Source organism: Semicossyphus pulcher, unplaced genomic scaffold (assembly GCF_022749685.1).
Source record: "Semicossyphus pulcher isolate SPU_LCO1_2020_fin unplaced genomic scaffold, fSemPul1.0.p SCAF_10, whole genome shotgun sequence".
NCBI lineage: Eukaryota > Metazoa > Chordata > Actinopteri > Labriformes > Labridae > Semicossyphus > Semicossyphus pulcher.
Window position 1 is genome coordinate 23,209,485 of NW_027211604.1, and position 25,333 is coordinate 23,234,817.

The 25,333-nt window shown below is 41.5% G+C and overlaps 1 protein-coding gene across 3 annotated transcripts in view; it reads left to right on the top strand.

The window, feature by feature from the left end:
* Positions 1 to 25,333, top strand: part of gria4b (glutamate receptor, ionotropic, AMPA 4b) — a 153,216-nt gene that overhangs the window by 83,601 nt on the left and 44,282 nt on the right. For all 3 annotated transcript variants that reach the window (XM_069677762.1, XM_069677754.1, XM_069677770.1), the window contains exons 4-9: positions 6,260 to 6,444; positions 15,090 to 15,143; positions 16,670 to 16,828; positions 21,252 to 21,419; positions 21,630 to 21,734; positions 24,511 to 24,621. In XM_069677762.1, coding sequence (XP_069533863.1) covers positions 6,260 to 6,444; positions 15,090 to 15,143; positions 16,670 to 16,828; positions 21,252 to 21,419; positions 21,630 to 21,734; positions 24,511 to 24,621 — 782 coding nt within the window. The remainder of the gene's footprint in view (positions 1 to 6,259; positions 6,445 to 15,089; positions 15,144 to 16,669; positions 16,829 to 21,251; positions 21,420 to 21,629; positions 21,735 to 24,510; positions 24,622 to 25,333) is intronic.

Here is a 25,333-nt window from a genome sequence, read left to right on the forward strand (position 1 = left end):
AGGGGGGTGGTAAAGTAGAAGTGACAAGTAGAGGGATTTAAATGACAGAAAACCAAAGTGAGTGGAGTGAGGAAAGAAAGGAGGGGGCACAAGGAGAGGAGGGGAACAGAGAGGAAGAAAGAGAAAGATGGGAGAATAGAATTAGGAGGAGTCATCGGGAGGGAAAAGAAGAGGAAAGGAAATAAAAGGAGAGGAGAGGAAAAAAGGAGGGAGGAGAGCAAAAGGAAAGGAAATAAGATAAGAGGTGAGGAAACTGGGGGTGAGATGGGGCGGATAAAAAGGTAGGAAATGAAACAGATTAAAAAGAGAGAGGTTATTAATTATTTGGCGAGGAGTGGAGGGATGAGGAAACGAGAGAAGAGGAGAGGGGAAGATGTGATGGAGAAGATGAAACAAGGAGGGATTAAAGGAAACAAAAGCAAAGTAAAGGAGATGAGAGGAAAGGAGAGAAGCAAGAAGAGGTGAAATGATTAAGGGGAGGATATGAGAGAAGAGGATTGGAGGAGAGGAAACAAGGAGGAAGGAAAGAAAACTTTGAGGAAAGGAAAACAGAGGAAGTGGAGATGAGAGGAAACAAGAAGGTGGAATTAAAGTGGAAAGGGTAAGAGAGCAAATGAGAGTAGAAGAAAGGAAATGAGGAGAGGAATCAAGGAAGGAGGGAAGGAAAAAAGAGGAAGACAAAACAGGTGTGAGGAAAGGATGTCGAGGAGGAAATGCAAAGAAGGAAGAGAAGAGGATTCAAAAGGTGCGGAAGGAAGAGATTGGAAAGGAAGAGACAGTACAGGATAGAGAAGAGAATATAAAAGGAGATGAAACAGGAAGCGAGAACAAAAGGAGAAGAGAGTAAACAAGAGGAGAAGAAAAATGAGGAGAGGAGAGAGGAATTGAAGAAAAGAGGAATTTCACAGGACGATGTGCCTCCAGCAGATGTTCTGGTAGCAGCAGTGTGTACAGGACATGATGAATGACTCGTTTTAAAAGCTGAAGACTGTGTGTACTCTTCAGAGAGCGAGAGGTGAAAGGAGAGAACTGACTCAATGAGGAGGAGGAAGGATTCAGTCCCAGTATACACACACTGACAGTCTGCATCACACTGGAGGGTAAAGACGCGACAACAGGGAGGAAAAGATGGAAGAAGAGGCAGAAAACTGCAGCTGCTTCCATCTAGCGTCCAGCTCTGCTCCAATCACACAACATGCTCCAGCGTCAGCCTGCACAGCGGCCCGTGGCTGTGTCTCTGACGCTGATGCTGATTGTGGCTGGCTGCTGCTCCACGTACAGCCGCGGGGCTACACATTTATCAGCTGGTAATCAGCCGGCCCGCTTGGTTTGCTCCACTGCTTTCAATGTAGCTCTCTGTCCGTGTGCTGCGAACACGTAGCTGCACAATGGGACATGATAGGACTTCATATTGTTACAAAGTGTACAAGGTACTCACTTTAGCTGCTGATTCCTGTGTTAGTGGGAGTGAGGTAACAGTGTGAATTTGGACTCATGATTTTGATTAAGTTTATTTCTTTTAGTTTTTTTCTTGTATTTTAGTCACATTTTAATAATTTAATTTCATACCTTTAGTCTTGTAAAGCCATTAAAGTGCTATGGCTGGAATCATAACAACTAGTTAGCTTACATATCAACAGATACACTTTATTGACAACTGAACAAACTTCACCTGCTGATGAAGACAGTGTAATAAAGTTGATAGCCCTTGAAAAAGCTGATAAGTGAACCTTTAGTTGGATTAATTCTAGTTTGTATTGAGGTTATAGTCTTGTTAGCACTCTGAGGTTGAGAAACACTTGAAAAGATACTTACAACCTTCAGTGCTAGGGTCACATAGCCAAGCTAGCAACACCACTAGCAAGCTAATCTGCTAGCATGTTTACTGCCAGCTGGTGCTAGTATTACAGTATTGTTTCATAGACTACATTGTCTGTGGGTTTGATAAGTTTTATAAGATATTTGATTGAAAATGTTGGACAGAAAGAAAGAGTTTTAAAGAAGCAGAACATGGTGTTTGATTTCATGAATATTTAGGGAGGAGGAGTTAAAGGTCAAATGTGTGAGTGAAGTTAGCCTTAATTTTTTTCTTTGATATGTCAAAGAGAAGCCACAATCACAATGAAAGTGAAAAGGTCTTTCTCAAAGCTTAATATAGGAATAAGACTATGGATTGTAAACTGGTAATGTGGTTGACTTTCCTACAGGTTTCACCTTTTGAAATGAATCAGGTGGAAACATGAAAACAAACTGAACCAACCTATTAGCATAGCGTAAGCATTAGCTAATGATAGCTAGCTACAGATAATACATTTAGCTAGCAAAAGTAATCATTTCAGAATCCACAATTTACAGCTAGTCTGATTTAGTTAACTGCTGTGTATACTGAGGACTAGTAGCATCAAAAACAAGATACAAAATGTATACACTTTGAGACTCCTCATAGTATGATGTTACTCTGTAGTCTGGTGTCACATTGTCCCAAAAATTGTAATGTTAAATGTTAATAGTATAGTATAAAGCATAAAGAGCAATCACAGTACTTAGTTGTATTCATAATATAGGTTTACATCACACTATCATGCTAAAACAACACATACAGAATGACTCTCGAGGATATGCCTATACTAGTGTACATCCCAGTCTAATGACATAAACTATGGTTTCACAGCACTCTAACACTGAGCTGAAACAGCTGCTCATTTGTAGCTGAAACAGCTTCAGTCAATTCAGTCGATAGTGGCAAAGTAGCTGCACACCACAGGGAGTAATTTTTATCCCAGTCTGTGGCCTCTCTCCCTCCCTGCACACAGCCTGGCCTTTGTGTTATGAATGTTTGTCAGGAACAATGTACCAAACAAAAGCTTTTATTTCAAGCAACAAGAGGAGACCCTTTGAATCACATTTAGCTAGCAGCTACTATCTGTGTGCAGTCCCTGGCCAGGAGGACACAAACGCCACAAAGTAAATGTTGAGGTAAGGAAATAAAGTGTTCAAACCAGGGGAGACTGGAGATTTGAAAGCAGACTGAGTCAGTTTTCTGTCTCTGGTTTTCTTCCTCGGAGAGAAAACTGATGTATCAATGTGGATTTATCAGTTCAGAAAGTTCTGCTGCTAAAAATATACACACAAAATAAACATATCCCCAAGAAGGGCATATCCACAAATAAAATCCAGTACATGCAAACACCACAGTTAGTTTAACATAGATTATAGTAGGAAAAACATTTATTATGGCAGAGATGGGTATAAAAGAGATAGATAAAGATATGCTAGTAAGCTAGCACGTCTGAACTGATAGTTGGAGATCCACTTTTCAGTCCTGAATGAAATATCTTGAGTATGAAAGTTGGTACATACCCGTACAAACCAGTAACATTCCCCTTAGCCTCAGCTGTACTTCAAATGTATCGCTATAAGCAAATGTTAGCACACTCACACGCTAACAGGATGAACAGTTGCTGAGCACCTGCATGTTAGATTTGTCACAGTCAGCATACAGCTATGTTGACGTTAGCATGAAGCTTAAAGCCCTCAAGTTCTCAAGGGACAATTAAGACCTCTGAGGCAGAGGTTATGTGATGGGGATAGCTGCGTTAGCAAAACAAGTAGCAAGCTAATATGAGAGCTCCCAGCTAGCAAGAGATCAGTGCAGCTCACTTGCAAGAGACAACTCCCATAAGGGTTTGAATTAAATATTTTCTAAAGCTGGAAATCATTAGCAGCACAGAACAGTCAGTGAGGTTAGCTGCAGGTCACAAAAACATCTAGCTGTTAAAACTGGACAAAACTTTGTTAAAAACTTGATGCAGGGTAGATAATATACTTTAATTTAATGGCATTTTAATTAGTGCATATTTATTTGCATTTAGATATTCATTTTTTGCATTGAAAAGGTTATACACGGTCTCCTAGTCATGTGCCTTGGAAGAAGTGTTTAAAATCCTCATATCAATGTTTACAAGTTTACAATCACGATAGACGGCAGTAATGGCGTCCTGTTTACTTCCACTTTCAACCACATTTGTCTTTTCCTGTGTGTATGTGTTTCAAACTCCAAAAAAAAAGTGTAAATGTAACAACACAGAAAAATACATAACTCAAAAAAGGCTTCAAATACGATCAAATACCAGCCTTGAGGAAGAAGAAAAAGGTTTGCCTTGTTGCCGATCATTATTCACAACGCCTCTCTCTCTCTCCTCTCATTTCCTCTCCTCCTTTCTTTCCAATGTCACTAAAAATAAAATCATAAAATAAGACAGAGAGAAATGTGCCACCAGAGTCTTGTTCAGTGAAGAACATTTTGAATTTCTTGTTCTTTTCTGGCTTTAGGAACATGTAACCCAGCTAGTCTTTTGTTATAACTGAAAAACGAACAATGATTGGGCCCCTTCTGGGATCTCACTCCACTTCTGGAGCTGTAGCCAAAATGTCATGACCTCGTTCTCCCTTTAGGATCATCTGAGGACACTCAGAGATGATACAAGCATCCGGTGTATGAATGTGTGTTTGTGTATGTGTGTGCTGCCCCAACCAGCAGTCCCTCCTGGCACCGAAATCTCCCTAATGGGGAGCAGGGGGCGAGGGAGGGGATAGAGGAGGTGGAGAGGGAGCCGGGTTGCCAGAGCACAGGTTAATCCACTAATTGGGAGCAAAGGGAGACGGGTTGCCAGATTGTGATGGCCACCAGGAGGGGCCGTTTAAGGGGGACATCTGTTCCTGCTGGAGAACAGCCGCCCTCACAGCTCCCTCGTTTCCTCTCTGACACTCATCTTCTTCAGACACACACCTGACAGCGGAGAGCGAGCACCTCCTGAGTCTGCTGTTACATCGGCCTCGTGGAGTGAAGCCAGTGTCCTCGAATGGACTTAAAGCCAAGATCTTGTTGGAAAAACATAAGAGCTTTAGTGGAGTTTGCTTCAGCTGGGTTTCTTTAAGGTTGAAGGGGGTTTTCTTGCCAAGGATGTTGTGTCAACTACAGCCAGTGTGTGTTCAAAGCAGCAATTATATTAAAGTTTTTTATCATTTCACAGGGTCCAGGGAGCCATATTTCAGCCAAGAGATATCAGCCTCACTTTGACTTAGTTCAGAAGCTGTTACACTGAAGATTAAAAAGCATTCAGAAAGCATTTTTGAAGCAACAATCTGGATTGAGACATTCAATAATATACAATAATACTGTCAACCATTGCTTTTATTCCAGCGGTTCTTTTAGAAGATGATAAAAAGGTTCAATAATGTCACAATGTAAAAGGAACCCTGTGGCGGCAGGCCTCTGCATTTGTTGGACAACCAAAGAACTAACTTTGCTTCGAGTCGCAGGGCAATTTTAGCGGCGCCTTTTTGAACACCTTACAGTGGTTGGTCTGCCAGAGAAAAAGAAAATACAGGTCTTTAAGATTTATCTTTCTATATCAAGTGTTTTACGAAGAAGGAAATGCATCCAGGGTTGCGTGCAGTGGTTAGCGCGGTCGCCTCACAGCTAGAAAGCTCCTAGTTCAAACCCCAGTTTGGACAAAGTGGATGCGCGAGTTCCCTCAGGGTACTCCGGCTTCCTCCCACAGTCCAAAGACATGCTTGTTAGGTTAATTAGTGACTCCAAAATTGCCTGTAGGTGTGGGTATGAGCGTGAATGGTTGTCTCTATGTGTCAGCCCTGTGATTGACTGGTGATCAGTCAAGGTGTAACCCCGCCTCTCGCCCAATGGCAGCTGGGATAGGCTCCAATCCCCTGAGACCCTGAGCAGGATAAGTGGTGTAGATAATGGATGGATGGAAATGCATCCAAGTCCTTTGGTAGGCTTAAAGAGGTCCTACAGTGTTTTTGTCAGGAAAAAGTCTGCAGAACTCTTGCCTTTACTTTTAAGAGATACTTTTAAGAAATATTGGTGGCTAATCCAAACTTTAATTGTCTCTGTGTTGCTAACTTGTTTGTTAACTGGGAGTGAACAGCCGCAAACTTCTTAACTGGACACTTGAGAAAATTGTGCCATGTCCCTGTAGCAAAACCCATTTGTTTCTTAGTGTAACTTTCCAATACACTGCTTTAAGAATTTGCTTAATTGCTCATGTCTAGTGTGTTATAACAAAGAATACTGAACTGATTTACTGAGCCTACAATGGAAGGCACTTCAATAAAACATTATTGTACAGTATTATCCAATAAATAAAATGATTTAGCTGATGTTTTATGCTAAAGAAGCCTGGTGTTTTCTCTTCCCTCCCTTTGACATGTCTTCCCCTGTGTGTCTTACTACCAGGATACGCCATCCTGCAGGCCATCATGGAAAAGGCGGGTCAAAACAACTGGCAGGTCAGCGCCATCTGTGTTGAAAACTTCAACGATGCCAGCTACCGACGGCTGCTTGAGGACCTGGACCGGAGACAGGAGAAGAAGTTTGTCATCGACCTGGAGGCGGAGAGGCTGTCGAACATGCTGGAACAGGTGATGCTACCATGACATGATCAGGAACTTGTTATTAGTGTATCCTAGTTATCTAAAGAGCGTGCCATGATCTGTGACAGCTGTGGTTTGAACGGATGTCATACATATTGTCTGCCATGCTGTAACCAATCACATGTTAACACACAACTTCAATATACTGCCAATCAAATTCACTATAAGTTCTTCTCCAGGTCAAACACTGAAAAAGTTGGATACCTTCCTGGTTCACCTGCAGTCTGCTGCTCACACTCATTACTGTCTCCGTCTGAGCCGACCGGCCCATCCTGCAGACTTAAAGTGATGAGAGATCACCTTTCCAGGCTCTTTGCAAGTTTTATGAATATTACATTTTCATGGTTTAAAAATTAATAGTACAAAGACATATACTTGCAGTATGAGGTGTCTTTACACATCAGGACAGCTTATAATCAAACTTCCTGTTTAAACTTTGACTCTCCATGCTTGGTGTAGGAAGAGCTGACTTTTGAATTTTACTCCCAACAAAAGTTTTTTCACACAATCAGTCCAGAGATGGGGTGTCGAGTTTTAGACTCGGGCTCTAGTCACACTTAAGTAGCACATAAACGTGACTTGAGACTCGACTCGGACCCGAGATTTGGAACTCTTGCACAATCTTTTTATTTTGTATGTTTGCTGCTTTAATATTTCGAGCTGAACGTCAATCTGGTGCGTGAGTGGCCACACTCGACAGATGGCGAGCACAGCACCTGTCATCTTTTGCCGTTAATAACTTCCTGCAAAGCCTAAACAAAAGGAACGCCAGATGTAAAATCTGTGGTATGAAAATAAAGGATGCTGGATCGACCACATCAAACTATAGCTGTGTCCCAATCCAGGGGCTGCATCCTTTAAAGGGCGTATTTGAAGGCCGGTTGCGTCACAGCGGCATGTTGCAGGCTGTCCCAATTCGAAGGCTTCTCCAGATGTGGCCGATAAATGCGTCCTCCTTTTCCCAGGCCACCAAGGATCCATCAGGTGCATCCTTCATGGCCCAACGTATCCTTTAAAATAATAGGTTAAGTGAGCTATACTAGCTACTTAGCCCACTAGTTACCTGTTGCTAGGCGACAAGAGCGGCGTTAGGTGACGCAAGGGTAACTGCGGGAACAGCTGATGACGCAAACAGTAAATCCTCGGTAGGCCGGACCGTCTCATTTAAGTTCGGCTTTAACGGTCTACGCTGGCCATGAATGGCGCATCCATGTAGACCACCTCCTTGAAGGATGGAGCCCCTGGATTGGGACACAGGCACCTGAAAACGCACACAGATAGGTCAGTGACGTTAGTGTATGTCAGCTGCATCAGCTATCTAAAGTTAGCTTGCTACTAACGTTAGCTTTGTGGAAGGTTAGCTTTTGGATTGGTGTTTACTGAGTTTTATGTTTTTGAAAAGTGTTTACTTGCTGGATTGGCTTTAAAATCCATCCACGTTCCACTGCCACCATCTGCTGACTAACGTCGTTAAACCGAGAGAAATACCAATTATTAACGTCGGCTAAAGGCAAGTTTAGGTAACAGGTTTATTGTTGACCACATAACATTCAAATGTCTGGCTGATGAGGTTACCATTACACTGCGTTTGAGGTTAGAGGTATTTGTTCATTTACAGTAGATTATAAACTGTCATTAGTTGGGCCATTTATTATTATTTATTAAAACCGTAAGAGACTTGACTTGCAAAAAGTGACTTGTGAACATCTCTAAATCAGTCTGTTATGTCCTGCCCAACTGACTGACTGCTTGTTTTTGTAAGAGTTAAAGGATAACTATCACTATATTTCCAAGATCTTAGCCATTCACTTACTGAGTATATTATTATAACAAATCTGTGAATTCAGAGGTTGTTGTACAAAGTAACTAATGTAAATAATATAATGCAGAGGAAACTATTTGGGCAGCGATGATGGGGAGATATAGTATTTCTTTTTCATCTAAGAAAGCAGATGATATAAGTATCATCAAATTTCAAACTCTCTTTATTGGTACCATAAAATCTGCAAAATCATCTTAAATTCTTAAATTTATTTCTCATCCTCTGACATAAAACGACAGGATCCCACAGACTAAATTACTACTCGGAGCAGAGTTCATCATTTTACACATTTACTCCATGTTTGTTTCACTGTTTTCGAGCGTGTTTGTAGCTAATTAGAGAGTTTTGAACTTGCAAACAGTCTGTTCAGATCTCCAGTGGTGTTATTGGCAAAAACACACTCAGAATAGGATGTGAGCCTTCCTCCTCCTCCTCCTCTTCATCCCTTCATCCCTGCATCTCTCCCCGGGGCATCTGGTGTCTCTGTTTGTTGTTCAATTATTCAGGAAATCTCCACTCTGACATCTGTCGTAGCTCTAACAATTTACTCTGCAGATGTGTGTGCATGTGTGTGTGTGTCTGTGCGTGTGAGATTCTTTGGCCCACAGAGCAGCAGACGTCCCGCTCCATGCACAGAACGTCTCCCGAGTAGATGTGATGCACTCTGTCATATTCAGAGCTTGTGGGATGATGCACTGTTTTGTGCAGCCACGGTCAGACGTGTTTTTTAGCATGTATTAGCATCCTGTTAGTATTTATGTCTCTCCAAATTCTCCTGATCCAGGACAAGGATTTGAATACATAATGGGGCCTCATTAGCTGCTTATTAACAACACGGTCAGTAAATATCAGCGCTTATAAGCAGCCAGATGTTACTTTGAATTTAAGAGCATTAGATCTCTGAATGTAAACCGTTTTTTTATTTAGAGATGGGAACTAATCTGCTGGCAGCTCATTTGCAAGTTCTGCAAACTTTGCCATAGCTAGAAAATAAACAAGGGAATTAAGAGAGGAGATATTGGCTTAAAGTTTTAGTTTAAGCAGAGTTTTATTTGTTTTCACAGAAGAAAAGTTCTACATTTTGCTGTCATATCAATAATGCACCTCTAGAGAAAGATAAAACATAATTTAGTGTTGTAGTCGCGTCACCAAACCTCGAGTCCAAGTCGAGTCCAAGCCACCAAAGAAGAATACAAGTCCAACTGAGTCCAAGTCCAAGTCCACATCCTTAATGTTACTAAGCTGAGCTCTAACTCTCTATCATCTATGAGTCCTCATGTTTCTACTGTTCTCAGGTCTTAGATGGTGTGATGTTGTTAAAACACGGAGCCAAATAATCAATAAATTATTATAAATGATATTGAGCAGTGTAGCTTTCTAGGTGATTTCTTTATTGTGTTGTATTGATGTATGAATGTCTTCTTCAACTTTAAAAGATTAGAGAAGCTGTTTACAGTAAATGTTTCCATGTGTGCAGTGATGTCACTGCAGCAAATATGGTGGGACATTTCAGCAGCAAAACTAAACACTGATTTAAACTGTTATAAACTGACAGGAAAGAGGAAACTCCCGAGAGAACTGAATAAACTTTTAACATGTTAAATAACATTCTGAAGACCCGCTCTGATGGAGCTCAGGATTTATGAGGACCACTGTTTCACTCCAAACTATTTCCCTGTGACCTCGACTGACTGTGGGACCTTTTGTATGTGTAGAAAACACATTTCATTTCATTATAATTCGATACTGACTGATGCTGTCGGCGCATCTAGATTTAAATTGTCAATAAAGTTACAGCGCTGTGCGTCGTGCGTAAATGCGCACCGCGCCGGGGACACGCGCTCATCGTTCCTGCCGCGGTGCGATCACTGCAGGTGTCTAATAAACTCTTACATTTATGCAACCCACCCAGGGTTGCCAGGTCCACCAGGTTGTCCCACGGAATTGTGCTACTTTTGAAGTGCTGCTGCGGGTAAAATTTTTGTCCGCTGGTTGGGTAGACCTATTTTGCATTCAAATTACATGAATAATAGGCTGCGGTAGCGCTCTATCTTGCGGGGCGGATGTATCAGCCTGTTGCTGAAGGAGCTGCTAAAGGCCCCCACAGTCTCGTGCAGGGGGTGAGAGGACTTGTCCATGATGGATGCCAGGTTTGATAACATCCTCCTCTCACCCCAACTATGACCGTCTGAGTTTAATCAATCTGTGTATTTTATAGTGCATTTGGCAATGATAGCAATGCTGTTGGACTTTAAAATCAGTGTATATTGTTTGGCAGGGGTACATTTTGAGTTCTAGTATTGGGCTGGTTTTTGGGCTGGTTTTGTCACACAGACCTGGCAACCCTGAACCCACTATTAACCAACATTTTAATTTTTAAGACCCCGTTAGCCCAATCCACAGTGACATGACGGTAATCAGCGGTGTGAATGTTAGATAAAAGTCAATAACAGCTGCTGAAAAGCCCTTTTCAGATGTGCAACACTCTTTCACGTCAGATTGAGAGCCAAAGTCACTTTTAATTTAAAGTTAGGGCCGTTTTTCTGTTGACTTTAACTCCTTTCACAGGTCTGAATTAAATGTCATCACACTACCTTAAAGTCTGCAGCAGCACAAGGTTGAATATAACGTCTTGTGCTACCTTATAAAGAGCCCTGTTATAAATGAGTTAATTAATTATCACCTCTAATGCACAAACATCTGCTTGATAAAACATGAAACGCTGAGTTCTGAAGGAGTCTTTTCTCATTAGATGAGTCTATTAAAGGATGTTTCCATCACAGGACAGGGTCAAGGAGGTTAAAAAAATGAAAACTTAAAAAGATCCTGCTACCATCACAATGATCATCAATCACCAGAAAAAGAACTCCTTTCCATTGAACTTTTAATTCCCTGCTACATTAGCTGCATGGAGGATATTTTAAACATCCAGCACAACAGTTAAAACAGCAAGTGAGCACAGAAGGATTAACCAAGCACAGTTTATCTTCTTCACATGCTGTTCATGTGCACTGTAGGACATAATAAAATGAGCTGTATTACTTTATGATAAATGATGCATGCGTTAAGGAAGTTTAGTAGGTGATTCACTGTTGGAATTGTCTCATGTGAGAGCAAATACGTGTTAAAAGAATATGCGTGCCTCCCTTCATGTCATTATTTTCCAACTGACGGCTGTTCTCCTGCAGTGGCTCATCGCTCTATCAAACCAGGTGCTAAATATCTTTAACTGCATGAAGTACAATTAAAATATCCATTCAAAGTTAAGCCAGGGTGTAATGAAAAACAAGAACAAACAGCTGAGTAATAGCAGCAGTGATAACCAGGTAAGTTGTAAAAATGTGTTTTCTTTAGTTACTTCATATCCCCGGTTTTGAGTCCTCAAGAACAGACTGAAACAGAAACGTACGTGTCACTTAACCAGCTATATTTTTTCAATGCCAGCAATGTTATCCATGTCTGAATTTAAGTTCAATCAATCATCTCACCTTTGTAATAGTTCTAAATGTTTATTGCAGCAGCAGCCGAACACAGCTCGTGTTTGGGGTCTCGGCTCCGACCTCATCACTTCTCGCAGATTTACTTTACATGCTGAAATTCGAGGAGTGATGAGATAATATCTTAACCCCACTAGCTGGAGCCTGCAGGTGGACGCTGGGGTGGTGGCGGGGGATGAAAGTATGAGCGCACTACTGGTGCAGGATAGCGGTGGCAATGACAGAGCAGACGGAGAGAGCGGAAAATCTTGCAGCTAAAATAGACCGCTGAATTGGGAGGAAATGCAGGTGATTGTGGAGAAAGATGCATGTGAAGTGTGAAATCAGTGCAGCTCGAGTTCCCTGCCTGAACTAGCTCGCAGGCGCCACTCCATTACAGTATAAGGTAGGGGTGGGACAAAACACTGATATGGCAATATATCGTTGTCCTGACTTGTGCAATACAATTATCGATTGGTGCCAAGAATCAATATTTTACTTTACAAATGTAAGGCGCTCTAAACATATCGCCCTGCTTTTGACTCACCACGTCACTACTTTATGACTCCTGGTGGCGCTTATGACATGAACAAGCGCAACGTGAACGTGAATTAATTGGCCAAAGAAGATATCATCATATGATTGTCTTGAATTGCTGTATCGTGATATAATCGCTATCATGGGTCACCTATCGTACCATACTGTATCGTACCGTATCGCATCGTACCGTCATGTAGTGTATCGTGCCACATTGTATCGTACCGTATTGTATCATATCGTATCGTATCGTATTGTATCGTATGGCATCGTATCGTATCGTATCGCATCGTATCGTATCGTATCGTATTGTATCGCACTGCACCGCACCATAAGGTGTCGTACCAGACTGTATTGTGCCGTATCACATCACATCGTACCGTAGCGTCACGTATCGCACCGTATGGTATCGCACCGTATCGTACTGTCCTGTAGTGTATCGTGCCATATCTTATCGTATCTCATTGTGAGTTACCCAGTGATTCCCACCCCTAGTATAAAGTCAGTAAACTACACATGGGATGCTCATGTTAGTCAAACCAGACAGCCTTCATTTTTCTTTCTCTTTTAAATATGCTGAAAACATTCATTTTTTAATAATCCGTTTCGTTGTAAAGACATCTGGGCCTGCTCTGTGACTTCTGTGCCCCCCTCCTTTAACTCACTCACACATTAAACGGTCCAAATCGCAGCACTGCAGTCACTGATTGTGCTGCCTTAAAGCTTGTTCCAATTCCCCGTTTTGACACCTTTGCTGATGAAAAGCGGAGACTCAGTCCCACCCCGCCCCCGTCCCCCTTACTCCTATTACAGCTGACTGTCATCAAAAAATGTATAAATCCAGAAATATATGCTTGAATGAGTAATTTAAATAATACATCAAAAAGTATATGATGGATTTTTATCACTTTGAAAATATATTAAATTGTAAAAAATATAATTAACATTCAGTAAAAATGGCTCTAACAACTCTAAACCAAGCACCAAAAGTGAAGTCAGATCCACAGATCTCACTGGGGTAGTTTTGGTTGGAAAATACTTTTAATTGGCAAAACAGTACCTTTGAAAATAACTGACCCCTTAAACTGATTTATTTCCAGCCTCCCAGTACTCTTGTTTGGGTGCTAACCTCTCCTGCAGCTCCATGCTGTGATTCAGATTGATTTAATGGAGGTGTTTTTATTGGGGCTGCCAATCGATTAAAATTAATCGCGATTAATAAGTCGTGATTAATTTCAAATTAATGGCACCTTTTTTACTTGTTGTAAATGTAACTTAAAGATATATTTTCTTTAAGTTTTTAATATTCTTATCAACATGGTAATGGACAAAAATGCTTCCTTTATGCAAATGCATGTTTATTATTACTGCAACATTTCAAAACAATGACAAATACTGTCCAGAATATTCTACAGAATATCCTCAAAGGTACTGCACGCTCAAAACATATGCTCAACGCAGAACATGGCAATCATCGCATATATTAATGATTTCTGTGAGAAGCACATCACATGTAGACTCACTCAATCTGGATTGCCCTCTTTCTAGATGCTGATTTCTTCCTTCCACAGTTTAATTGTACTCTCGTCTTCACCTTAATTCACGTTTTAATACACAAACTACTTTAATCTGATCACTTTGCTTTGCTTCAGTCCCCCAACACATCTGCATAGCTCTCTGCACAGCTGCTGGCCCCGCCCCCTCTTTCTGTCTGTCTCTCTGTCTGCTTTGTTGACTGTCTTCATCAGCAGTCTGTATAATTATGTCACAAAAGTTTAATATTTTCTCTCACAATTCAAAATGTATGTAGCATAAACACTGCCGGTGGTAACTCCGTTCACATCGACAGTAAAAAGAAATAACTTTTGTCTTGTCCAGAGAACCATATAGCAGGACTTTGAGGCTGAACGTGCCATTTAAAAGACCCTTTTCTTTATCCTTTTCTGCTCACAGAGCTTTGTTTCTGCTTGCTATCCACAACATTGCGGCTGCAACGCTTCCTGATTTCTCAAACTACGGGGCGGGCGGAGGGTCAAAATAATAGAATGCGCATGCGTTAATCGCACATTAAAATAAATAGTGGCATTAAAGGGAATGTGCGTTAACACGTTATTAATGCGTTAACAGTGCGTTGACAGCCCTAGTTTTTATATTTTAATCATTCCACCACCTGATTGATTGATTGATTGATTGATTCTTTAATGACCACACAGCCAGGCTGGTGGAATTTGTTTCCAGTACAGCTTGGTACAGGTTCCAACATTAAACATTAAACATATAACATAGATATACATACAGACAAACACATTTCATGCATAAGGGCCATGCTTAATCCTCAGCGTTGAGAGTTCAGAATGTTTATTGCAATGGGAATGAAACGGGTTCGGGTTGTGACAGCGCTGATTCCAATCCAAGCTTTTGTGAGGCAATCAAAGCATTTTTCTTTCAGCTTAATTCAGGCCCTTATTAACCGGACGTCCATCGGGATTTCCCAGCAGATGTCAGCTTTCAAACCCAGTTTTTATCACCAGGATGCAGCTTTGTGGCTGTACCGCGCATGTGTGTGTCGAGAAGCATTGTCGTGCCTCTGAAAGCGTGAAGTGTTTACTCTCTCTGTGAATTCTGACATGACTGCCTGTTTATTTGTTTGGACGTCTGATCTCCTGTGGATTAAACCTGATGGTCCTCCTGTGTCGATGCACACACTTGCCTGTCACATGCTTCATTTACTGTAATTAGCGTATGCTATGCCGTAATCCAGTCAGATTAACGCTGAGTTCTGCTCCCCCTCCTCACAGATTGTCAGCGTCGGGAAACATGTCAAAGGCTACCATTACATCATGGCCAACCTGGTGAGAGGAAATGACTTCTGATGCTTTCTTTGTTTCTTTTCATCATCCTAACCCACCTCTTTCCTGATTGGTCATATAAAGCTTCCTCTTGCTTCGTTGAGTATCACTCCATTTGTTCAAACATTGATGTGAAGACTCAATCCTGTTGTCTATGGGTGCCTGGTTGGTTGGAACAAATTTAGAAACTTAGAAAAAATAATTTTTAGGGAAGTTTTCTGCATTTCTACACTGGAACTATTAAAAAAACAGCCACCTACATTATTTTAAATCACTTAGATTGAGCATGACATGAAAACCAAGAATGCATCAAGATCATATTGTTTGGATCAGGACAGGAATTGCGTAACTTTCCAATTCTAAGTATTAAATCCAGAAAAAGTTGAGAAAACACTGTTACTCTGGAAGAAAGTTGGGGAAATCCGGTTGATTTTCATTAATCTTCCATTGTTTCCCAAATATTTCAATCAACAGGGCTAATGCAACATTTTTAAAGCATCATTACACTTAAAAGGCCGCCTCTTTGATTCTGCTTCTTCTGGAACGTCCTATCTCTACATCCGAACCCTGACAGATCAGTGTGCGATCATTAGGTGGGCTGGCAAAGGTATCTGACATTGCCTCCCACATATTACCGACAGTACAGTCCTGTTATTGACTAATTTGAAGTTGGCTTGAGTCAGTGCACCAATCAGGTTCAATCTCCTTACCAGTTAATTCGATGGGTTTGGCTGAACAAACTCAGGGTGCTCCCAAAATGTTTTTATCTCTTGCTAGGTAACTTTAATAGTAAAAGTAACGAAATAAAATCACCTAATCATGGGGACGACATCATGAGATTATTTTTCAAGAGACAAAAAATGGGTTAACAAAAACATAACTTTTCTTTCCCTCATTGTATAATAGGGATGCATCTGCTGTACTTGCTCCACTGCTCAGGCTTGTATGTCAGTATCTTTAAAGGGCAGGCTCGGAGCAGATGCTTCAGCATCTGGATGAACATTTTGAAAACACAGATACTTGACCCCAAAAATAACAAGAAATTGCACAAAAAGACTTCTTTCAGAAGATATTTACTTTGTTTGACTAACTCAGATTGCAGGGGCCTCATGTTATCTCTAGCTCAGTGCGTTTCACACTAAATGAGGATTGTGGATTTTGTCCTTCACCTCCATTAGAATCACTCTACAAAGGGATTTCTTAAGGGCCACTGGAACTCTTCCAGTCTGCATCATGGCATGTCGGTATTGTATTATGGTGGACTTAGGAATTTAAGCTCCTGTCCTGTAAGACCTGCTCAGTAAAATAGTTGGGTTACAGGATCTTGAATTCGTAACTATGACGATGTCAGGAGGTCGACACAGATTGCTGTAACGTTCAGCTCCCTCTGACAGCCTTCGAGAAGCATGATATGATGGTGCTGGATCAGTTTATTTGTTTGTGTTTCATTGTTACTGTCATCTACTTGTTTCTTTGTTTCCATCATCTGACTCAGTCCATGACCGCTCTTTCTCTTGTTTCCCCCGAAGGGTTTTAAGGACATTAACCTGGAGCGCTTCATGCATGGTGGAGCTAATGTCACAGGCTTCCAGCTGGTTGACTTCAGCAACCCCATGGTCATCAAGCTGATGCAGCGCTGGAACAAGCTGGATCAGAGGGAGTACCCGGGCTCGGACGCCCCGCCCAAGGTGAGTAATGGTCAGATCCACAATGTTATGTAATGTTTGTGTTATCAGGATTTGATTCTGTAGCTTTCAGCAGGTACCCTTCTGAAAACCTAATTGTTGGTGGGTTCAGAGACTTTGGTAAGCTTTCAAATCCAGAATCATGTGCATCTAAAACTGATGGCTTGTGCAGACAGTGGTGTTGTACTTAAATTGGTCGTAGTCTCAAGACTGTTTTGACAGTCTCAGTCTAGAATTATTTCGTCTTGTTTCTGTCTTGGTCTCAGACAAAGAGGACTTGAGATTTCACATTCAAAGACTGGTCAAGACGCAGTTCCCGGGAGATCACTTAATCACTTTTGCATTGTCTGATTTACGCCAACATGATTGGTTGCAAAATGTCCTGCTTCTAATGCAACCAGTAACTTGACTCACTGGCCATTTTATATGAAAATGGTAGAGATAAAAGAAGAAGAATCTTAGATTGATTTCTGTTGGTGTTTTAGGGGAATCTTCTGGACCAACGTGAGGGACTTGCACTGCTCCGGTACTGGCCTCGGTCTAACCATTGCTTGATCTTGGGTTTGACTTACTCTGAACCTCAAAGGATTGGTCTTGGTCTTGACTTGGTCTCTATTGTTTAAAGTCTTGGTCTTGACTCTGTGTTGCCCTGCCTTGATCTACGTATTGACTTGGTCTAAATCCCTCTAAGTCTTGGCCTCAACTTAATCTTGCCCTTCCTTGATCTTGTTCTGACACAATCTCAATCCCTCTAAGTCTGGACTCAGTGCCTTTCTGCCTTGATCTTGGTCATGACATGTTCTCAAACCTTTAAGGTCTTGATCTAGACTCTAGCTCGCCCTGCCTTGATCTGGGTTCTGACTCTATTCCTCAAAGTCTTGGTCTTAACACATTTTCGATCCCTCAAACTATTGTTCTTCCTTGGTCTAGGTCCTGACTCGACTTGGTTTAGTTGGTCTCGACTTCAACTCTCCCAAAAAGTCACATAAATGTCATGCTTTTTTTAGTCAAGAGGCTAAAACTTGCAAACCACAGTCCTTTGCTGATTCCCCTGGGGTAACTTGGTTGTTGCAGCTGCAAAATAATTCCAAATACAACAGAGAAAGATAATATGAGTCAGGACATTGCCAGATAAGACGAGAAGCGTATGAATATATAGCAGAATGCCTGCCAGGTGTGCGGAGGACAGCAGCAGAGCACAGCGAGACAGAGATGCATGAAAAAGTAACTTGATGCAACCTACGATAAACACATTCGTGAGCATGCACACAAACAGGCAACCTCATCAGCAGCAGAAATCTGCACCGCTTCGTCCAGCGCTGTCCTCTTCCCGCGATGTGACAGACTGACCCACTTTACATTCTTTTCAGGCACACAGATTGCAAATGGCACTGGGGCAAGAAGGCATCACGCCATGGTGGTCAGCAAACCTCCTCCTGCCTCCGAGCAAATCTGTGTCCAACAAAGATTTCTATTTTAAAAACCAGATGCAGTGGAGTGGAAACAGTGCGAGTCAGGAAGAGAGAGAGTGTGTGTGGAGGATGTGTGTCTGATGGATTTGGGTGGCTCAAATTAAAAGTTTACACCACGGGGTGATATCACATGATATTATGTGTGTGTGTGTGTGTGTCTGTTTGGGTTATCTGTGTGTGTGTGTGTGTGTGTGTGTATGTGTTTATCCCCACTCCATTTCTTGATAAATTGCTCTCTCTCCTGGAAATCCACTCAGACTAAATGACTCTGCTCGCCATTAAGTTTGTCCACAGCCTGAGTCACAGTCAGCCCGTCTTCTTCTAATATATTAACACTGCTGGTGAGTTAGGTCTTCTTCTGGCATGTTTACTCACTTTGCTGGGACAAATCGAGTGCCTTGTGTTTAAAAGTTAGTGGATTCTGCAGGTAGAGAACTAATGAGAGATTCCTGTAGTTGAAGTCTATAAGCTTTATAGTGGAGCCCTAAACAAATGGTCTGTCTGGTCTGTGCCTATAGTAGTTACTTACTGAGATGCCATTTCTTGGATTATTTTCAAATGCTTCATAACTCTAGAATCTCTCTAGAAAATGCGCAGCGAGCTGCTCTTTTTTTAACTGTAGGCTTCAACAAAAAAGGCAGTGCGGTGCACCTCGCGTTTTACAGCCTGTAAAACGCGTTCTGTCTGATCGGGCCCTAACTCTGCTCTCTATATAAACTTAACATTAAATATTAAACTAATATCTACAAGCCTTATTTCACTTATTTAAGAAGCAGAAATTCCCTAACATGAACGCAACGTGCACAAAATGCAGAATGTATCTTATTATTAGGCTACTTTGTATCCTACTGACAACATTTACTATTCTACATATGGAGTGTGTTGGAAGGCGTTAGCATCTGAAACAGGTTTAATGTGTTGAATCAGAAGTTTAGTCTGCCTTATTACTGTTTTTCTTGATTGCTTTGACCTGCTTAAAGAAACTGGGATCCACTCGGTTTTCATAATCACTGTCTCAGCAGAGCACAAGACACCTTTTGCAAATGTGTTAACCCTTTCTCATTGGATTGACACATTTTCCCATCCCTTTTGCAGAACAGTTAACATGGATGTCATTCAAGCAGTCCAAACTCCATAGTTTTAGCTATGGTAACCAAACAGAAACCATCTGTTCCTAACTATTAGAAACTACCTACATCAGTATGAAATCACTGAAGCACCTGTTTGACACTCCTTCACACAAATCTTCAATTAGAAATCAGTCTGCAGGCCTTCAAAGGTGCAGCGTCTGTGTTCTTTACCAACATGGATGGAAGAGGTCTAAGGCAGATGAGAGTGAGTGTCAATAGTGGCTATTTCTTATACTCTACTGTAATAGATTATATTTTTATTTTCTTAATGTCTTATTCTCTAATAGATTTTATTTTGGTTTACATGTATTTTGTGTAATATTTACAGTGTTTCAGTTTTCAGCCACAGTTTGAAAAAAAGAATCAATGGAATCAATACAATTTGCATCAAAGCATTTCTGATTCTGGATCCAATTCTTTGCAAGAAGGCAAATTTGACAACAAATGGCACTGGCATGACAGCTACGCACAGTAATAGGCTACAATGACAAGCAATGGTGCACTGATTCGCACTGAGTGCTGTATTTTGTATTTTGTTGTCCACTGTGTAATGGTTGATTGGAAGAGCTCATACAGTTGTTTGCAAGTTGTGTTGTTTGAAGGCAACATGTTTTGGCACGGTAAGAGCCTTCTGCAAACAAAATGTGTCATTTCGACCATGAGTGCCACTGTTTCGGCCTGTGTGTTAACTGTTTTGAAAATGTGGAGTTGACTGCTGCATCAAAGCAATCAAGAAAAACTGTAAAGTTTCTATACTACTTATTATTTCTGTCACTGTGCTGCTGCAGCAACCACATTCCCCCCACATGGGATCAGTGAAGGTTGATCTCTTCTTTCCTTAGCTTGTCTTTTATGACCGAAAGAATTAATCTGACACCATCCCTATTTCCCACTGCCCACGTTCATGTCCCCGGCTGCCTTTAGCTTAAAGCAGTAAAGATGGCCCTGCCTCTTACTCTGCACCTCTGTTATTTGTGTACGTTACTTTGGGCAGCTTGTCAGAGAGTAACGGTGGCATGGAGTGCAGCAGCCTCCGTAGAGAGCCGTAATGTCACAGTGAGCAGTGGGCTAATGAATAGGAGTCACCGTCGGCCGGAGGCGAAGTTAATGAACTCCTGCAATCTGGGATAATTAATGCCAGACTGCTACCCGGCTGGACAAAACACTCCTCTTTTCCCTTTCTTCTTCCCCGCTCTCACCCTCCATCTTGCTTCCTCTTCGTCTTTCACTCAATTAGTTCTTGCAGTGCTGGAGGTGAGTCTTAGGCATATGTATGGCTCATGACGGAGGGAGCGATGTCTGCAGACGCAAATAATCAGAGGCAATGCGGAGTCTTCGGGTCAAAGATAGATTAGGGGAAATTGGGAGGCTTACACAGTGGGGAATACGCCTTACCATACCTCCCTCTCTTCCTTTTCCATTTCTGGAAAATAATGAGCTGAGTAAAGCTGCAGCCGTTACGACGCACTGCTCGGCCCTGCAGAAACTCAGCGTGCTCTCAGAGGCAGTTTTACGCAGATTGCTTTAGAGGAGATCCAAGCAGCAAATATTGCAAATATTACATCTCGCCTGTCCAGTTAAATCTGCATTTAATTGGTCCAAAACAGACAGAACAGTGGGGAGGACTCCAAGTAACAAAGACTGTAGTTTAGAAATCACACGCTCCATGCTCTGTTTTTATTTCCTTTTTTCAGTTCAACAGGCCAGAGTCGAAACCATAAGTCCCGCTGGATTGATTTTATGTCATGTTAAGTTGTTCTTTAAGCCAACTGTGTTCCCATACAATAACATCTGTATCTCTGCTCCCCTCTTCTGGTCCCCCAGTACACCTCAGCACTGACGTACGACGGGGTGATGGTGATGGCCGAGGCCTTCAGGAACCTACGTAGGCAGAAGGTGGACATCTCAAGACGGGGGAACGCAGGCGATTGTCTCGCCAACCCTGCCGCCCCGTGGAATCAGGGCATCGACATGGAGCGCACTCTCAAACAGGTGAGAGACAAGTGATTACCTGCTACTGCTTCAGGATCCGACATCACACATTTAACAAAGAATTAGGGGGATTTTTCCACCTTTGAATTTTATATTGTCAAAGCAATATTACAACTTTCAACATTGTAAAGTTGGTATTTTTGTTTTAACCTATAAGAAACACATACATATGTTTATGTGATATTTGTTTGTGTGTCTTTGTGTGTGCAGGTCCGGCTGCAGGGATTAACAGGTAATGTCCAGTTTGACCACTATGGCCGCAGGGTCAACTACACTATGGACGTGTTTGAGCTGAAGAATAATGGACCCAGACGGGTAATCACATCACACAACACGGCTTCATTTCATGTTTATAGATTCATATTTGACTCAGTAATACTTTTAGCTTATACAATATTTCCTGTACAGTATATATCCAGAGATTTTAGCACTGGGGGCGGGGACAGCCATCTGCTTCAGATGTTATCAGACCGTCACTACAATAACAATGCTTCACACCTACCTGCAGGCCAAAGTGTGCATGATCATCAACAATTCTACAGCAACAGGCGGACAATACCTGAGCTTATTTATTATGGAGAGTATTAAAAAAACATCTGATAAATATTGTGAAAGTATGTAATACTATTTTAATGTAAATATTGTTTGTTTTAATTTATTAATAGATGACAACGGCCTCTGCCGAACCCAGTTTATTAAGAAGTAGATTAAAATATACAAGGCATATGTTTTGATGTTTTGGTGCATAAAAACAAAAAAAATAAGAAAACAGGTAGAGGGCAATATTCCTGCTGTCTATAAACGAAGATAACATAATATAAACAACTAAATCTGCAAGAGGAAGAGTGCAAAAGTTTACAGCATGAAACATGTAATATTACAGCTGACAAGAGGTAGCACAGGGCCCTACTTTCTGTGTGCTTCAGATGACAACTGATAACGGCCCTTTTATAGGCTGATAACACCTGGATCCGCTGGGACGACACAGCATGTAGTGTGACATATTTTACCATCCAAAGTAGGTTGTAAGAAAGCTTCAACTTCTGCACGATTTCCAGCTTCTGGTTTGAGAGGATGGATGTCTATAGAAAAAAAATTCAATGAGAGAGAGAGGGAGCACATGTGAGAGGGATATCAAATGGATGAAATGAAATAGAGAGCAATCAAGGTGGAGGAGAGGAGGGGGAGAGAGAGAGAGAGAGGAGTTCCCATCAATCAAAAGCTGCTTTGGCCTGTCGTCCTGCACACTGAGAGGGTCCTGTCAGGTCATGGTGTGTGTGTGTGTGTGTGTGTGTCACAGCCTCTCTCCAGCGTTTTCCATGTTCCTCAATCATCCTGATGCCCCAGCACACAGGAGGTATCAGCCAATCACAGCTCTCTGCTCCCCTCAGGCTTCCCACCAGCAGCGGTGGACCAGCAGCCAGCTGGCTCGCCTGCCCTCTCTCTGACTTATAGCTGCTCATTGTTGCCGTCGAAGCTCCTGTTTATTATAAGATAAATACATCAGATTAACGCAATATTGATTTGCAGATATTGGCTCTTTTTAAAAATCACATATAGGCCAAACAGTGCTACGTACATCCTCCTGATATTTCTCAAGCACATAAAATGTGTGTCACTTTGACCCTGCAGGACTCTGCAGAAGACGACAGAAACGTCACCGAACATGATATACCTCCGACAAAAAGAAGCAGCAGAACATCCGTCTTGAAATAATCGTGCATTAGGGCGTTTCAGTTGCTATAATTCACTATCCCTTTGATATCCATGCACAGTAACTTCATTTTACTGCAGGGTTACTTTCTATCTGTCTGCATGTAACAAGTAAAGAACCTTGAATGTTACCACTTATTGTCTTTAAGTTTAGTCATAGTAGAGAAGAACTTCACACATCTGTTTCAAAGGACAGGTGTGTTAGAGAGGAACAAATCCATCAAGTTAACTCTTGCAAAAATATATGGATTAGTTTGCCTGATGAAGGTCTCGTGCGGAAATGTTGCCAGCGGATAAATGTATTTTTGCAAGTTAGACAGAGTGCGGGACTTTACTTGCACTTTTAAGTTGAGCCATAAGATGATGTCACAGTACTCTGATTTATAGGCATAATGAATTTTATTCAATAAATTGATAAGAACTGAATTTATTTTCAAATATTCAAAAAACATTTTGAACCTTAAAGAACCTTAAATTAGTTGATAATTTTTGTCAAACAATGAAATACCATTTAAAAAATAGTTTTCATTTATTTTGATACTAAAACACACAACTTTATTTTATTTGGGTAATAAATTATAATAAAAATATAAAGATTGTTTGTCAACACGTTTTCTCATAAAACTTCATTTCAAAATTGACAACTTATTTCTCATAAAAGCTTAAAAAAACACCCACACTGAAATGAACCCCCTGCGACAGATGACTCTAACCCTCCTGTTTATTATGGCCTTCATACAAACTGCAGTGTTACTCAGTAAGCCTGGTTCTACATGAAATATTAAGTCTTAAAAATGTGACGCTTTATCAGAACAAATTGTTGAATTATGGTTTATACCTGTGTTATGATTATTGTACTTTAATGTCCCTTTTTTTAACCTATGTCCTCTATAACTGTATCAATGCTCAGTGGCTTTACTGTTTACAATCACAAACATTCACCATTTCACGAATGATTAAAGCTCCTGTGAGGAGTATTGAGCTGGTTATGATACGGACTGAAATGAACACTGATGCCTCTATGTGACCTACAGAAGCAAACATGACCATCAGCAACAAAATTGATTATATCTTTATATTTAATGCCTGTAACCACTGCAGGGGGGTAGGTGTCAGACGAGGCGGCTAACTTTATGCTGCCAAATCAGCCTTTTTCTACATTTTCCCTGGCAAAGATTCACAGCGAGTGATACGTTTGAATGTTAAAAGAAAAAAAATACTACTGAACAGGACAAGATCAGTAAAGAGATAAGAGGTACCAATTTGTCCACAGGGGTTGCCAAAATCATTGCAAAAGGAAAGCTCCTCACAGGAGCTTTAAGTATACAGTATGTAGGCCAGAACACATACACGAGCTCATACTTTGCTCTCCCTGCAGATCGGATACTGGAACGACGCAGACAAACTGGTGCTGATCCAGGACTCTCCTCTGCTTCCAAACGACACGTCCGGCATGGAGAACCGCACCGTCGTCGTCACCACCATCATGGTGAGAGACCCGCTTGTGCTCACCAACACACACATCAACACACACACACACGCATGCAGGCATATTGTTAACAATTTGCAAAGCCAGGAGACTTTATTATGTAGTGCTGCTGCAGAACACATTCAACATAATACCTAAGGGATATGCAGAGTCAGGAGCCGGAGGTTCAGTGGCCACTCAACAAACAGCCTACCTCCAACATCATAACCTGCAATCACATTAAATCACATTTGTCAGCTTCACTATTATCCATTACCACCTTTTCCTTGTACAGTGCCTCAGTGTTTCTGAGGTATTCTACAAGTATAACTACAGTCCTGTACCCTAATACTGTATGTATTTGCACTGAAACAGCTGTTTTTGATGAACTTGCATTCCTGGGTAGTGTGTCTGGTTTGATGCTGTATTTAATCACTGATGCAGACATAATGAAGAGATTCTAGCTGTGTCCCAATCTAGGGGCTGCAGCCTTCGAAGGCCGTATATTAAGGCCGATTATGTCACAGCGGCGCGTCGAAGGCTGTCCCAATTCGAAGGCTCCTTCAGATGCAGCCGACAAATGCGTCCTTTTTCCGGGCCATTGGGTGCATGCTTCGCTGCCTGAAATTCATTGGCCGCTAATTCAAACAAGATGGCGGACTCTTAGGCGACTGAGGAATACACTTTTAAATGTAAGATTTTGGTTTCAACTCTAGCGTTACACATGTTTAAA